The sequence below is a fragment of the Nanorana parkeri genome, unplaced genomic scaffold, assembly GCF_000935625.1.
Source record: "Nanorana parkeri isolate BGI_ZX_2015 unplaced genomic scaffold, ASM93562v1 scaffold49, whole genome shotgun sequence".
NCBI classification, from domain to species: Eukaryota; Metazoa; Chordata; class Amphibia; order Anura; family Dicroglossidae; genus Nanorana; species Nanorana parkeri.
Window position 1 is genome coordinate 492,510 of NW_017306317.1, and position 17,486 is coordinate 509,995.

Consider the following 17,486-nt stretch of genomic DNA (forward strand, 5'->3'; position numbering starts at 1 on the left):
CACTTTTCAGCATAAAATGCTTTCCTCCTTTCAAAGCAAACAAATATGATCCTTGCAACTGTATATTTATTTAGCTCCATGCAGTAATCCATCATTAAACAACTCCTTGCCTCTGTGCAGGAGTTTCCTGTAATAAAGACCGGTCACTGCTGCTCTCTCCACTTGGTGCAGGGTGACCGTTCTTATACCTGCCCCTTTTCCAGCCTGTAATGGGCAGACTTGCTAGATCTCATACGTCTACTCTCAGCACAGGCTATGTGCAAGCTAATATCTGGTTTAACAAATGTGACCGGAGTTCAATTTTAATACAGGGAAGTATATCGCTATGAGCTGCTGTTGACAAGCAGATTATTTGTTAGCCATTGCCATTGTCAATTTTTGTTATAGGACACATAACACATACTCTTTCCACGATTGTATCTGTTAGTCTTAAGACTGCACGAGGCTAATCACTGTCTTTTTTGTAACACACAGTGAGACATGTCTGCCCATTGTTAATAAGAGTAGGTGCTATCACTTTATATTCTACAATTGTTCACAATGCACAGACTTTTCTATGGTGTATATTTCATGCAGAGGTGAGATCAGCTACATGCAGCAGCAGAAATCACTCCCTGCCCCTGGCACCACCCCTGGTTAGCTCATCACCGTCTACATACATTAAGGAAGGAAAGAGAGCCTCATTGACAGCTGTCCAGGAAAGGAGCGGCATAGCTATCTGTCCAGAAATTTACGGACAGTCCATAAAAACAGGCCAATTAATATTGTCCAGAAAGTCTATGAAAAAATATAACTGTCCATAAAAAGTATTGATTTTTTCCTGCATTGGAATATAAGTCGGCCGCGGTGTTCATTACACGTTAGCCTAATGCAAGTTTGAAAAATGTGTATTTCAGTGGCCTTCAGAATACTTTCTGTACGTTATGCAACATTCAACAATTTGATATCTATCTGGCCAAACATTGTTCCAGTCACCCCTGAGGGTTAAAGGGACACTAAACTCAGGCGTTAAATCTTAAGAATGCATCCAAATACCTTAACTATTAACATTACTGGACATTATTTGTGCATCACTGGGCTGTAGATCCTCAAATCATCTCTGATTTTTTGCTGGCACTGTCCTTCCTTATGGAGAGTGGCTACTTTTGTTTTCCATGGTCCTTGTGTGTGTTGTAAAGTAGCCACCGCTCCAAGCTTACTCCAGTGGTGGACTACAATATAACATTTAGTTTACTGATTTTTATTGTGATTGTACTCCATCACGAGAGCGAGCTTAGAGTGATGACAACTTTACCACACACACAGGGACCATGAGGAACAAAAATAGCCACCCTCTAGAAGGAAGGAGTGTCAGCACCAATTCAGAGATGATTTGAGGATCTACAGCCCAGTTATGCACAAATAAGGTCCAGTATTGTTAATAGTTAAGGTACTTGGATGCATTTTTAAGATTTATTTACTGAGTTTATTGTCACTGTAAGTATGAATACACATTATCATCACTAAACTGGTAGATCTTTGTACGAATGTTTATACGAAAAATCTCATCAGAACATTCAATAATGCTATCAGGGACTTGACAAATGTCTTTCAAAATATCAATTGATTTAAAAATGTTAAACTCCGAGCTTTTAGCCATAATGTGCTAAAATACAAAGCATATTAGCACATTATGACAGACTTACCTGCCAATGTGATTCCCTCCAGTGCTGCGATGTCTGGACTCTCCTCCCTTGCCAGCACTTCCATCTTTGTCCCAGTTTTCTTTTTGGTTCTGTGTCTTTGGATGCATATTGGCCAGGGCCAGAGGAGGTAATTCCTGTGCACAGGAGTTTTTTTGTCTCAGCAAGAATCCCGCAAAGCCTGTGCACTGAGCTGGGCTTGCAGGGTTCAGTGTACAGAAACAAAAACAAAAAAAGTGCTTACAGGCAGGATGGAAGATTTATGACAGAAGACATACACAGTCTTTTCTGTCATATTAAAGTAGTATTAAAGTCTGGACGTTTTTTACCTTAATGCATTCTCTGCATTAGGTTAAAAACTGCCCAGTTCCTTTCCCCCAACACACTTACCTGTGTCCCCGCTGTCACCACCACCTGTCTCGAAGTGATCCTCCGTTCCCCGAACTTCCTGGTTGCAGGGGGAGGATACCAAGGGCAGAGGAGCCATAGGCTCCTTCTGCCATCAATCTCAGGGGTCTATTCACAAAGCTGCCGAGTGAATGACTGATCTGAAGTGAAGTGAGCCGAACACTGTTCGGCTATTCACTTCAGGCTGGTACGGCTAATTTCAGCTGTACATCGGCTGAAATCAGCCGTGCATCGGCTTGCTTCGTGTGGCTTCGGGTCGGCTGAACATGCTACACCGCAGCCGCTTAGCTGATGAAGGCACCCGTGCAAGTGGCGGAAGTCGGAGCGATGAAGGGAACCCACTAGAAAACATGGAACTGAAAATGTTTAAAGAAGAACAGAAATTGTATACAAAGGTGGGCCAGCCTAGATGTAAAAAAAAAATTAAACTAAACTTTAATATCACTTTAAGGTTGCCTGTCAGCAACCTTAAAGCAAAAAAATTCTTAACTTTCACTATAGCATGTGATTTAGAAACAAATGAAGTTTCCTGAAAGAAAACCACACTCACTGTTCAAGAACAAATTGCATTCTGCTCCTTTTTTTGTCACTACAGTCAAAAACAATAATCAATTTGACACCATTAACTATTAGAAAATCAAACAAACATTCCACTTTCTGCATGTTACTAATACTGCTGCAAAGAAGACAGTATGGTCACTATGAAGCTGTTACAGCAGTATGTCTTTAAAATCTTTAAACTGCTTGTAACCTTTTGGGTGACTGTCTGTAAAAAAATATATATTTTCAGTTCCCAGCTTGGATGAGGGGTTATGATTGAGGTGTAAAAATGAGATAAGTGTTATTGGAGGCAGGCGCTTCTATCATGTACCTTTACTGTTATTCCAAGGGGAGAATGAAAGGCTAAAAATGTTAGCAACAGTTCCCACCATTATTGCTTTGCTCTGCTCTGCTTCTACTCAGGTCTGTATGTTCGTTGCTGTACCACTGTTGATTGCTACATGGCAAACTTTTATTTTTTATTTACTGATGGCTGCACGGTATGTTCGACAGTATGTGCGATTTTTACTATCTAGGTTTTATTCTGTGATGTGTTTTTTTTGTATGCTGGATGCAGCTTAAAATGAACCTGTACAGTTCATATACTATGTAAAGCAACACGTTCACTACATAGTAAGTCAAGTAAGCACCACTGCCAAAAGGAGGGCACCCATATAACCCTGACTATGATTTTGCCTTTCAAAAATATCATAGGTAATGGAGCAAGGTGGTGGGGGAGCATGGGGAATGCAAGTATGCAATGCTCCCCCTGCATGCTATAATCTGAGCCTGGAACTTTGCCTACCATGAGAAAAATACATGTTCATGGACACAGTTCTTTGCAGTGTACTATAGCCTGGAATTGAAACCTCTCTCTAAATAAACCCGCAATTTTGCCTAAAGGTAGGAGGAGGGGGAAGTTGAATCATTTGATTGCATTCTTACATTTAGCATCAGATCTGCAAAATAATATAGTGTAAAAGGCTCAAGAGCAACTTTGTAGCAAGGGTTAGGCCCCTTTCAAATGGGCAGCTTCTGTTCCAGTCAGCACTGTGCACAGATTCCCTACTGATTGGACCAGTATGGAACAGGTGACACTTTTGACATGTGTCTGTTACATCTGATTACCTCTGTTCAATACCATTCCGGTCTGCCAAACAGGACTGGTTTTTTTGGACCTAGACAGTCTCAGGAGTTATCAGATGTAAACAGATGCAGGTCTGACTACCTATAGGCTAACATTGAGCTTCCAATCAGGTCTGCCAGAGAAACTCACAGGCAGAGATAGAAAAGATTCTTTAGTCCAGTGTAAGCTCCAAAATGTGACTTTACCTTGAGTATCAGGGGCCATGTCTTATGTTTTCGGCACTTTTAACTACCTGGCCGTTACATACTGTCTCCCATCTCCTGAGAGTGCATACCAGAGTCATATTAGCAAGCCTTGAAGTCAAAGAAATGTACTATAGGGCTCTGATAATCCTATGCACTGGGAGACTGTGTGCTAGACCAGGTAGTTTAGAAGGCAGCAACTCTCAGATATAACCAGAAATGACTGGACTCATGCAATAACCCAAATATTTTGTCTTTAAATATTAAAATTGTGCATACTTACCAAATAAAGATTTAAGATTAGTCCCCTATTTATTTTTCGTTAGGGCACATAGCATAGCAGATCTATATGCTGCAAGTAGACATAAGCAGAGGTGTTAGTAGCATATATTTTCAGCAAACCTATGTGGAAACCACACTGCCCCATCAAGGACCCTCTGTATAGTGTGGTCCCTAATCTACCAAAGCTCCCAACCTTGAACATATACAAATTAAATACAGGAACGCCTGGAGTTAGCCAACTCCTTCTTAGGAGCACACACTAGAAGCCTGGCACATGACACGGGCAGCTGAAGATCCCCAGTGTGTCCAAGCAATCAATAACTCGCTTTTTAGAGCAAGGAGCATGTTTCCAGTATACCTATCAGCTTCGAGAAATGGCATTACTGGCCACAGGTAATTGGCCAGTTTGTATGTGAAATTGAATGCATGTTACTCAAATGGAAAAGTCATATGTAGAAAAAGTATTAAAGCTAAATAAGGGAGCAAATATAAACCCTCCACAAGTCACCCCACACAGTGTATTTAAACCCAAGAACATATATTTGATATATTGCCCCTACTGACTAGTCATTTCATGGCTACATTAGTTTTCACTTTTAATGCCTTTTCCCTTATTTTTTAACTGATTTTCAACTGCTAGTATCACACTTTCTGTCGCAGGGTAAAAACACTGACTAGACAGTAACATTGATGGGTCTTCTGTAGTACACAAAGGAGAACTAGGCAGGGATGGTATGATTGTTTGAGATTTCAGAGCAGCATTGTCACAGGGAATTAGGAGCACTGGATTTCTGGCAGGGTTTTTCTTTGCCTGGATCCAACAGATATAACAAAAGGTTTTCCAGTGGTGTATTTAACAGACCAAAGGGGAACAAGTAAGATGAGTTCTTTGTTAAGCTGGCCATACACTGATAGATTTGTGTATGAATGTTCATGCAGAAGAATGGTAAAATTTTGTTTATTCGAGAAAATGTTTCCATCCTGCTCCTACGACTTTTTTGTCATTAGGGTCAAAAACGATGATTAGATTAGACCCAAATAATTTTTAGACAATCAAATGAATGTTCTAACAATTAATTATTAAAACTGAATTTAAATTGAATTTTAAAACACAATTCTACTGCTGTATGACCAGCTTTACGATTTACAAACACTTCAAAGACTGAATATTTAGATTCTTGCATAAGCCCAGCCATGACTGGATCTCTTTGACTCCTACAGTTACAATTTCTTGCTATTCTATGACCGGGTCATTTCTGCTAGTAATGATAAACTATGAAATGCTGAATTTTTTATGATAACAAGTGCTAAACTTTAATTGATGGCTCTATACCTTGAGGAATGATAAGGGCTGATAATCCTAGCATAAGAAGTTGGCAAAGCAACATGCTTTCTACATCTTAGATAAAAAGTAATAAACTTAAGATAAGGACTGCTTAACTATGAAATGTGTGGGTGTGAAATTTTCAGAAATGATAAGATTTACGTGAGGAATGCCAAAAAAAAAATGTTTTCTGGCATCCTTTAAGCAATGGCAAAATACTTGCATCTGGTAGTAGTAATCCAGCAATAGGTTAGAGGATTCTAAGCCTTCCAGCTTCCAGTATGTTAACTCAATACTGAAATACTAGATAAGTATTTATGTTACCTTGTCAGGCAAAGATAACAGAGAAAATTTGAAAATATAACTAAAGGCAAAACTTTTTTTTAGATGTATATAGATTGGTCAGGGGTTAGAACCATTGGCAAGTCTTCATTGTTGTCTATTTTCCTATTAGGGAGATTCGCCTTCTCTGATTCTCCTTATAACCAATATCATCAGGAATGACATGATAGGAAAGTCAACATTTTGAGTGGCCAGCAGAAAAGGAATAGAGGGAATAGAGGAGAATCTTCCAATAGGGACACACAGTCCTGTGATAGTTGTTTGAGAGGGAATAAAATACAGGTACATTTCAGTGCCTTTTCTCTAGGGGTCATAGACTACACAAAACCAACTTGGTGAAGGAACGTTGATAGCTGTTCTGCTTTGCTGCTGGTAGGAATAGAAACAAATGTCAAGGCAGGAGAGGCTCCTGAAAGGCAGTCAACAGGGGTTTCAGGTGCCCTGGAAGGCTCTAGACTAGGTAGACAGGCATATATAAATGCATAGATATGGTTACTTTTTATTCTTATTGTTTATTTATCTTGTTAACTATTTATCTGATGAAAACACTTTCAATATTTGCATTACTATTCTTTATACATACTTTATTACATTAACTGTTTCAATATATGCATTTTATACATACATTTCATTTATCACATATGTTACATGGGCTTAAACTGAAGATCATTTAAGATGCCTATATTTTGTCAAGATGATACACCCTATTTTAAGCGCAAAGCTGAACTGCAGGCAAACAGCTAAATGCACAAATGAAATTAAATGTATATGGGAAATGTATATGGGAGCTGTGTTACAAAAATTTGAAAAATAAATATAGCTAGGTCACCTCCTGCCCTCAGCCTGTGATTGAATAGTGAAGGAGAAGCAGAAGGATAATGAAGTAATTACTCTGTTCTCTCCACTTGTCAACATATTCCTTGTCAGCAAATGAGCACTGCAGTATCAAGAACTGGACCCTAGTGCTGCTCCCCCTCCCAGTCTGAAAGAGAGAGGGGACGGGTGGAATCCCTGTGGTTAGAGGTGACTGAAACCCCAACTGCTGTCTGCAGGGAGGAGACCATGAGCTAAGCAATCAGCAGTTACATGATCGCTCAGCCCTTGGTATAGAGCCTGCACGCTGGCTGTAAGTATTTGTGAAGAATATATTTTACTTTTGCAATACTTCTCCATTAAACTGCCAGACAGCTTCTTATATCACTCAGTGACTCTGTTGTTAGATCTTTGCCTTTGTGTTCCTGGATCTGCACACCTTCTGTGTCCATTAATAGGGTTACCACTGTCTTAGTTAGAGTTTTAATGTATCTTATATGTTGTTGACCGCAACAGGAAGTGCTGGAACATACAAAGGTGGGGAAGAACACCCAAAATTTCAGAGAAAGCTCACTTTTTGATGTATAACAATCTAGGAGCACTTAGCCCAAAAGATTTTATCTATAACTAAAATATCACTTTTGAGTGGATCGACTCTGTAAAAAAACCTCCAGCCAGCTGACCAGAGCCATATATTTAGTGATTTCAACATCTGCTGATTTGAAACCCATAAAGCTGCTGAAATCAGTAATTATAGGCAAGAAACACATTTACCTATGTATCTTGCAGTTGTCATGCAATTCAGGACCTGGCCCCTTTAAATATGTGTTTGTGCCACTCTTTCACTATATATTGCTAAATGGCAGAACCGTTTTTAGAGGACAGACATGAGGAAATTCCTGTTATATTCTGAAAGCTGATTTTCTTTTCTCGTTAAGACTAATGTTACCATAAAGTAAGTTTCTGTCGCAGAAACATTTTTAACTTTTAAAGATGACAGTTATATGCCTGTTTTAGATACAAATAGCACCTAACGGAGTTTCAGGCTGCAGTATTGGAACTAACGCTTTAGCGCGCTTTGCACTAAAAAATCAATACTCCATCACAAAATAAGTCTAAAGAATACACAAGGAAGAAAGCTAGCTTTTATAATAAGAACCTTTCTGTAACTTTATTATCACTTAGACAAGCTGTAAATATAGATCTAGAATCAGGTGGCTGTGACTTCAGTAAATGTTTATGAATCCCCTGAAACCCAATACTTAGCTTGTTCGTGCTGTCACATTTTTGCTCCAAGGATGCATTTTCCCAATACAAAATTATTATTTCTTTTATTGCAGGTGTCATCAAAACAGCGTTGCCAAAAATGGACCGAGAGAACAGGGAACAGTATCAAGTGGTTATCCAGGCCAAAGACATGGGGGGACAAATGGGAGGTTTGTCCGGGACGACGAGTGTAAATATCACCTTGTTGGATGTTAATGACAATCCTCCTCGTTTCCCCCAGAGTAAGCACCGTTCATTGTTTACTTTCTTGTGAACTGTTTCAGATTATATAAAAATAAAAGTCTAAGGCAGGGAAATTTTTTTTTGCCTATTTCCAAACCCACAGGGATGAAAACCGCATTAAACGTTGCTTTATAGAGCATTTTGATTTATTTTGCTTGCAGATTTTCCAGCCTTCCAGCTTTACCAGAGTATTTTGAATTCTGTATATCCTTTATATCTATATAATGGATATGTCTTTGTTTGGCGTTGCGCAGAGTCTGTTCATGAGCTCCTAACACTTATTCCTTGGAGAAACTATTCCTGATTCCCTTAACCATGAAATGTAATCATGTCTGAAATGAATATATCTTTACGCATTTTCCTCACCATGCATTTCAAATCTCCAAAGCCTTAACTTGTTTTACACTTGGAGTTCATCACAGTGTAGCATCTGTCCTTAACTCCCACTGTTGTTTGTCAGACATCAGCACTATAAACAAAACTTGGGAAAGAAAAAACCGAACAAGACCAGTGTAATTGCATTATGCAATAAAAATGGAGTCAATATTTCAAATGTCCTCCACCTCGCCCTAGGCTGTCCATTACCTTGGTAGTGTTTACTAAAACACACAAAAGAACATTTTTCAGTGTAACCCAATCAGACATTTGGGATTATCAGCAAGGAAACATTTGCTATCCAGAAATAGGCCATGCTGTTGTACTTGCTGTATGTTGTCTTTTCTTGTGCTGTATTAACTGTTACAGAATGTTTTACAGAATTTAGGTACTGAAAACAGCAAGAGTGTATTACATAGAAGTGCAATACTTTGTATGATTCCAGGGGTTTATTTTTTAAGGCAATGTAAATTACAGGGTGCACTAATCTATAGCAAGTGATCAGCGGTAACTGTTGTCATTGTTGCTGCTGTTTATAAATGATTCAAGTAAAATTCTGATTGCTGTGCTGCCTTACTGCAAAGACCTGTTCATCTTCTACCCACATGTGCTTAAAGTATATCTAAAGCTAAAACATATATATATAGATATATATATATATATCTATCTATATATAAGAAGATTTTCCTCTGAACGGCAGTGCCATAGGTGAGCATGGAGCCGGTTTCCCGGGCAATCAGGAAGCCGGGTCATGAGTAATGACCCGCCTCCCGGCTTCCTGATTGGTCAGGAAGCCGGATCCATGTTATTTGGCTGAGATGCCACCTTTCCGGTCAATCAGCACTGAGCCGGCTGAACAGCTGGCTCTTTGCTGATTGGCTGGGATCCTGGCAAAAACCCACTTTCCAGCCAATCAGCATGGAGCTGGCTTCCCAGCCAATCAGGGAGGCGGGTCATTACTCGCCGCCAGGCTTCCTGATTAGCTGGGAAGCCGGTTTCCTGGTCAATTACAATCGAGCCAGTCAAACAATATGGAGTCGGCTGGTTCTTAGACCTGTCCCTGAAGCCTGTCTCCCCCTCCGCTGCAACGGTCTAAGGTCCCTAAGTCATCACATGATGTACACAGTGTATAGGAGGTGAGGACGTCAAGGAACATACCATTACTGGAGGGAGCACTGTCACAGCTAGCCGGTTTCGCAAATCGGGTGAGTATAACCTTGTTATTTTTTTACCCTAGGCAAAAATGAGCTCATAACCCTTGCAGTGCAGGGGTAGCCCCAGTGCAAGGTTAATAATTATTTTACCCAGAGTTCTTTGTTAAATTAGCATTCACTTTACCAAGTGAACACTGTCTTCATCTCTAGGAAACAAACCCAAACCTAAATGGTACAATGAATTAGCTTATACATTCTCCCCCAATTTCTCTTAATGTCTTCTAATTTACACTCAGACACAAATATTATTAATAATAATAATCATTATAATAGGTTTCCATTGCATCATTATTTACATTCCGCCTTTGCTATCATCTGGAATAGGAAAGGTACATCTGATACTCACAGACTATATTGGGTGAATGCTGATGAGTGATCGCATGGATATCATCCTGTATGCACCTTGCACATAATTAAATGCAACTTTAAAAGAGTTGGCTTGTCTCCCTATATGCTGCTGAAAGTATGTGAAGTTACAGAGGAGAAATATGAATAGGATAAAAATATAAATAAAAGTCAAATTGCAACCTAATTCCCTGTCTCTTTCAAGTGGTATACTCACTATCAAACTGCTCCTTCTGCTTTAATCTGTTTCCAGTATTTTTGTTACAAGTCTGTTCAGGCATTTTTTGAAAGCTTTGTAAAGAAACCGTTAAAACACTTTTTAAAAGCGTCTATGTTTTAAATCTCTAGGTACCTATCAATTCCGGGCCCCGGAGTCTTCCCCTGTGGGTTCTGCAATTGGCAGAATCAAAGCTAATGATGCAGATGAAGGTGTGAATGCGGAGATGGAATACCAAATCAGTGATGGAGATGAACATGACATGTTTCAAATCATCACAGACAAGGAGACGCAGGAAGGAGTCATTATTGTCAAAAAGGTAATTTGGAAGGAGAAAAAGAGGTGCTAGAGAAATATGTTCGGCTAAAATACTCCAACTTAAATTAACATGTTTGTATTGTTATTCCTAATACTATATAAAAAGCCTAATTTTATTAGTTATAATTAGCAGCTTGGACATGTTTGTATGTTTATGTATGTAATAGAGAAGCACTAAAAAAATAGTGGTACAGGGTGGTTGCATACCCCACCAGACTAATCTTAACCTCACCTCTCTCTAATTGTACTGCACCCCTCTTTAAAGCTGGAATGGCATAAGGCAGAAGACCTATTTAATGTATTTTTCACTTTTATCAGACAAGACATGCCATTAACATGCTCTTTAAACATGTACAGTGCTTGCTTATTCCCCTTTTTATGCTTATCCACAATGTCAGCGCAGTTGATTTTTTAACTTACATATGGGAAATGTTATTTTTGGGTAAGCACTGGTTTGAGGTGATCCCAACTCGTTCGCAGTCCAAAGAAAACAGCAGCCAATGCCATTGTTTGGCACCATGGCAACAGACTACCATTAATTCTGGTCAGGTGGCTTAGAATAACCAGAATGGGAGTTTTGCAATGTACCAGTCTCCTCACTATAAAATGTGAGGTTCCCAGCAGCCATATTGTCAATGCGCATAGCTGTAATAAGGAACATATAGGAGGTGCTGCTACTAAAGTGCTGCTAATAAAGTGCTTAGAGACGGATTAGAGTAGGCACTGGTCTCTTCGAGTATGTGTAAATCCTTACTAAATGTCCTGTAGCAAAATGCTGTATATCCTGGTGAGGGGGGAGTAAAGGATTTGTATATCTTAATACTGCTCATGTGTGTCCTGCAGTTTCTTTACAGCCACTCCACATGCATTGTCTGTAGTCATATCAGGCTGAATATGTGGTTTAAAAGGCCACATGTTCTCTTTTTTGACAGACAGTCCCTGTCCACATGCACTGCAGTTATAGCAGGCAGCTTTTTCAGAGGGTGTATTTATTCATTCTTGCTGGCTGTCATTAATGTTTTTCACAGCTTGTCCCTGTCAACATGCACTTCACTGATAATCAGCTGCATATGTGTTTTCACAGGGCATATTTCACAATTGTTACTGGCTGCATTTTTTTTTAGCAGGCCTTCCTTTTTTATAAAAAAAGACTATGTAATATTCTAAGGTAATGTGCATTAGCACATAACCTTTTTTTTTTCCTTTGTGAATTTGAGAATGCATATGACAGGATGATTTGAAGGCAGAGGATTGTTGGAGACAGGGGCAGAGCATAGTAACCCCATAACACAAACTGCTCAAACAAGTACCTATACTGTATCAGTATTACCAAGTGTTAGAGCTTAAATAAGATTTTAGTTGTTGGATTTACATCTACTTTAACAAACTATGCTTGAGTTCTTTGAATTGCAGTGCTGGGGTACATTGTCTTATGTGTGCACATATCTGTACATCGGAAAATTATTTTACAGCCCAATATCTGTTCAAAACAACTGTTTGGTAGCTAGATCTTTAACTGCCAACTATTTTGACTGTTAAATTGAGTCTTTTTGCTTAATTTTGTTGCAGATTGTAACTTTAAGCCTGAGGTGATAACACCATATTAATTAAGCAGTTGTTGCTGTCATTCCTGGCCAAAATGCTGTGCAAATTTAAAAGTCAGATTTTTGCAGAACAAAGAGCTCTGCAAATGTTTTAAAAATATACGCGTTAAAGTAATATTAAACACTTTTTTTCAAAATGAATCATGCATATACATACAAAATATACATTGCCCGCAAAGTATTTCTTTACATTTTTGCATAAGTATTTACTGTAATCATGTTCCCACACAGCTGTCTTCAAGCAGAGGAGTGATTTGCCTTACTACGCTTGTGTGTTTGTGGAGATACACAGCTTACTAGCACGCACAGCAGCTACATAGGACCCTGCCAGGGAAAGGAGCTACCCTAAAACAAAATATCATGCCAAATCTCAGGCGACCAGCTCATTTTTGCAACCAATAGGAAATGCTGCAAATCTTTCCTTTGCACTGCATCTTCAAAGTCAGAATGGTTGCAGTAGAAGTTTTCCCTTGTATAAGAGGGCTCAAATGTCCCCATTGTAGTATCCCAAAAAATGTCCTTCTCACTGCACACTAACACTCCTCCGCCTCGTATTTCACCTCTACCCCCTGTTACCTCATGGCATTCCACATGTTAATGAAGGGCAGACCTTCTGGGCAAAATTACAGTGGCTGGGTACTTGTGAAGTAACACAGGCCACAAAAAAGGGTGCATTAGCAGGCCGAAAAGAGATGCTATCAGCCCTTGAGGAGAAGAAAAAGGTCACATAGCAATGCCCAAAAAAGCCTGTGTGTGCTTCAAGAGCAAGAGGAAAAAGAGGAAATGGTCCAAAAACTTTCATCAGCCAAATAAAAAAAATGACTGTTATGCAGTCTTGAGCAGGAGGAAAAGGATGCCTTAGCATGCCTAACAAAAAGGGCTTCTATGCGCCCTTGGGGTGGAGGAGGAAAGAGTGCATTAGCAGCACTGAAGTGTGCTTACTTTGAAGTGTTTTTGTGCTCTCTCAAACTGTTTTGCCACTGGCTAGTTTGTTCGAAGCTGAGGGCTTTAGCATTGTTTTGTTAAGCGTAAACTTTTGGATCTGCTCTGCCTGATACACCGTTCAGTTCAGGCCTTTTACTGCTGGATAAAAAAATCAGGTGTCATAGCCAAAACTACCTAAACATGCCTTTGTTTCAAGTTGTAATGAATGATATTGGGGTTCTACTGCTGTATTTAAGCCAAGGTAAATGTAAAAGTTAAAAAATCTATTACACATCCAAAATATGCGATGCTAGAGGTTGACGCTGTCCTAGAAATTTGTACCACAGAAAGCCTGTATTGATACATATCCCCCATATTATTGCCTAGTTCTCCATGCCCTTTTTTGACAATCCCTTTTCTTTTAGCCTTGAAAATGGACAGAACTGATTATCAAGAGTCACCCTCCATGACTATAATGGAATTCGATTTTAAATTCACCATTTTTGCATATAGACACATATACTCCTCCATACAGATGTGCATAGGAAAGGAAAATCTATTCCAGTAGTTCATTTTCCAATTCCAAGAGAAAAGCTCTATGCTAAATCTTTAATAAGGTAGTATTCTCTAGTGCTTAGGTAATGGTGAAAAGCCAGTCCATACAAAACTGTTATATATAACCATCTATATATGGAGCCTGGTTTGCTGAGTTTGCCCCTGGATTCCCTTAACAATGTGTTATACTCCATCAACAAGTTATTTTTGCCATAATCCCCATCTTTGTTCCTGTCTACTTGGGATTTTTTGGATGCTTCAGCCCATCTTTGAGGGCTGTTCACACCCAAATCAGAAGGAAATTGCAAGTAGTTTCAACGTCCATTGACTTCAGTTCTGTTGGGGGTTTTTGAGATTTGTTTTCTCCTTTGCCAATTGTTATTTTAATTAACATGTTCTGAGTGGAGAAACATCTATGTATTGTTAATTTTTTTTTTTTACTTCCGTTCCATTGCATTGCACCCGTTTGTATTCCTTTACGTTACATTTTTCTGAAAAAAAGTAAAGTATGCTCTTTTTTTCTATTGCACTGCAACAGAATGGATCGTAGCGGTGTGAGCTGGTCCCATTCACACCCATTCACTTTTCGGGGCTGTTGTGTGAGCGTCCGTTAAAAAATGGATCCCAACTGATCTGGTGTGAATGGGGCCTGAATGTTCCACCACCATGCAGTTTTTTTCTGGTCTGGTCTGGAACAGACTGTGCTGGTGTGAACAGAGGCCAGAAATAGCATAGGGATACATTAGAATGCATTTTGGATCCACAAACAACCAGGTCTGGAAATGATCTGTATGTGGTGTGAGGCCCTTTGTGTTTGGCAGAGGTATTATCTTGAGTAGTTTTATGTTTTTGTATTAGTGTGTTTTTTGTTTTCTCAATCCAACGCACATATACATGGGGGGGTTCACTGGCTTCCCTACTTTCTATCATTTCATTTCTGTTATGTATAGACATTACTGTGTAATCAAGGCAGTAAGTTGTCTATGTACTTTGTAAGGCACTGTGAAATGTTAATACCTTATAATTCCTAAAGCAGAAGTGTGCCAGTTCACTGAATACACTTTGCTGCATTCCCGCTGATCATGCATAGCAAACTTATGCTGCATGCAGCTGCCAATAGTATAAAGAATCTAACAACATACAAAAGGATGCCTTCTTTTATATGGTACACAAACACATAATTACAGGAAGACCTACAGAAATCTAAAATATTCCACCCACCCCAAAACAAAGTCAAACAATTGTAGCTGTACTTTTTTGATCATGTGCCACAATATAACACCATAGTTGCCAACATCTACTAATAATGTAATGGAACCCTTTCCTGCTGATCCTGCGCATCTACATTTTCCATGCTCCATATGAGCTTTCAACTGCATAGAACATTTTATCACACATAAAGACACATAAAGACACACACACAAAAAAAATTATTCAACCACAGAAGATGTACTTTTTCTTTTTTCTTCAAAAATGTTTTTAAAAAGTCCAGAGTAGCTTAATAGATGATAAGACTTTAAAGGAAATATTTCATAAGAGAAACTGTTTGATCAACATGAAAGCCAGGTGGCTGGCATTTTCGGAAGGAGAGGTTAGTAATGGCAGCTTTCATATCCCTGTTATCACAGGTTTATGTTACCATGCAGAAACAGATGAATTTTATGGTATAACTGGTCAGTAAGCCATAGACATTTCAAGGGAAAAAAATAATTGGGGGAACAAATCTGTAATACCCAAGAAAATTAAGGCAGTTGACAACTAGGGATTGCATCATGTTCACAGGTATATTTTTGTAAATGTCTTAAGTGTGTGTGGTCTGTATGTTAAATGGTCTATAAATGGAATAATTTTTATTATTCATACATAGTGGTACTTCCAAACCTTTTTAACACAATTGTATTAAAATAATGAATTGCACTTCATTTATCAATGTACACAGAATGTTTAAAATGAGTCCCTGCACTGCAGTAAAGCTTCTTCAGTTAGTCATTTAACACTCAGTATAGGCAAAAGGCAGGTAACTTGCTGGAATAGTTTTGGATTGTGAAAGGAATATCTCACACAAACATGGAGAACACGTAAAATATCATCCATATGTCCATACCTCCTAACTTTCTGAGATGAGAAAGAGGGACACTTTTAGTATGAAGTATGTTGGCAAAATCTGTTCAGCACTTGACACACATGTGCTTTGTGTCTCTATAGACTAAATTGAAGCAATATACCACCTGACCAGATTTCGTTTTAGTTCAGGCTTTACTGTTGAATTACAGTAAAGGTGCCCATACACCTGCCGATTATCGTGCGATAATCATGGGTAATCCCGCGATTGTACGATTATCAGCAGGTGTATGGAAGACGTGTGAGACCGTTTCTACTGTACGGTCGCACGTCTTTTGTCTTCCGAGCACGCTGGAAAACCTGCCGAAAATCGTAAGATTTTCGGCGGGTTAGTGGCGTGCTTGGAAGACAAATGCCGAATGGGCCGGTGTGCACAAGCGCACACTGCCCGCTCAGCATTGGAATCATCGGAAGCCCTCCCCTCAGCCTGTCCAAGGGCAGATCGTATGAGATTTTAATTACCTTACAGCCATCGCACAACGACGGGGGAGGGGGCGGGTACAGCTGGCTCTGCCTCTAGATAGGCAGAGCCAGCTGTCAGTCACGCAGCTGGGCGGATCCCGGCACAATTGTTGGGATCCGCTTCAGCTGCGGCGTCTCAGTATACCGCGAGCTACAGCTCGCGGTATACTGAGCCTAGGGTGACGGGAGGACGCTAGTCTGTGTCCTCCCGTTACCCTAAGGAGAACTATGGGGAAAAGCCTTAACCCAATAGTTTCCTTTAAAAGAGACCCTACTTTTTATGCTTTAATGAGTTCTCCCACACCCTATTCACAGTTTCTGTAACTGTTACATCATATGTTCCTGTTTACTATTAATCAGCAGTATACTTTTAAAATATCGTTAATGTACAGTCTATATCCAGTTGATGTGATCTGGGGAAAATTAGGAATCACAAGTATCTTTTAGGGATGGTGCAGACAGGTGTTTAAAAGGGGCATTTAGCAGGCAGTTCTAAAGCCCACCAAGCACTTCTCAATTCTGGTTCTGGTAAAGAATACTAAGCCAGAACATTTAGTACGTGCCATTGCAATAGAAGCTATATACAGACTGCGACTGGCTATAATCCGTACCACTTACAGTCAGAGCGTGCCAAACATAGATAAAAGGCTGTTTAAAGCATACAAACAACACTGGATACTCTTCTGCATTCAGCGCCTGTGACAAACTGAGCTTATATATTAAACTTGTGGTTTTTAAAGTAAGAACATAATGCCAAGCATATTTTGGAATCCAGAAACAAAAAAATATTTTCTGGCAAAATAGAGCTGAAGTGAACTCAAGAGGTGTAGACGAGTCTTGAAGAGTGTGCTTGTATGTGATTCCACTCTACCTCACACACTGTTGGCTGCTCTTTGCGTGTCTACTTTCTCTCCTCTGACAGCAGTCCCTTTACTAGTCTTTCTCCTCTCTCAATAATGATTGTGTGACAATGTACCATTTCATTGCATTAGGCAAGAATAACTTCCCACTGATTGGCAAGTGTGGAGTCCTGGCAATTGTTCACATCAGAGCTTGTTTTCCTGCATTTTCAGCAATCAAAAACATTATTTTCATAAATGCTGTTATTAACTGATATAACTT

General features: G+C 39.4%; 1 protein-coding gene across 3 annotated transcripts in view; it reads left to right on the plus strand.

The window, feature by feature from the left end:
• The window catches only part of LOC108802189 (cadherin-6-like), a 203,350-nt gene that overhangs the window by 110,768 nt on the left and 75,096 nt on the right, over positions 1-17,486 (plus strand). For all 3 annotated transcript variants that reach the window (XM_018574067.1, XM_018574061.1, XM_018574076.1), the window contains 2 exons: positions 8,061-8,228; positions 10,512-10,699. In XM_018574067.1, the coding sequence (XP_018429569.1) occupies positions 8,061-8,228; positions 10,512-10,699 (356 nt within the window). The remainder of the gene's footprint in view (positions 1-8,060; positions 8,229-10,511; positions 10,700-17,486) is intronic.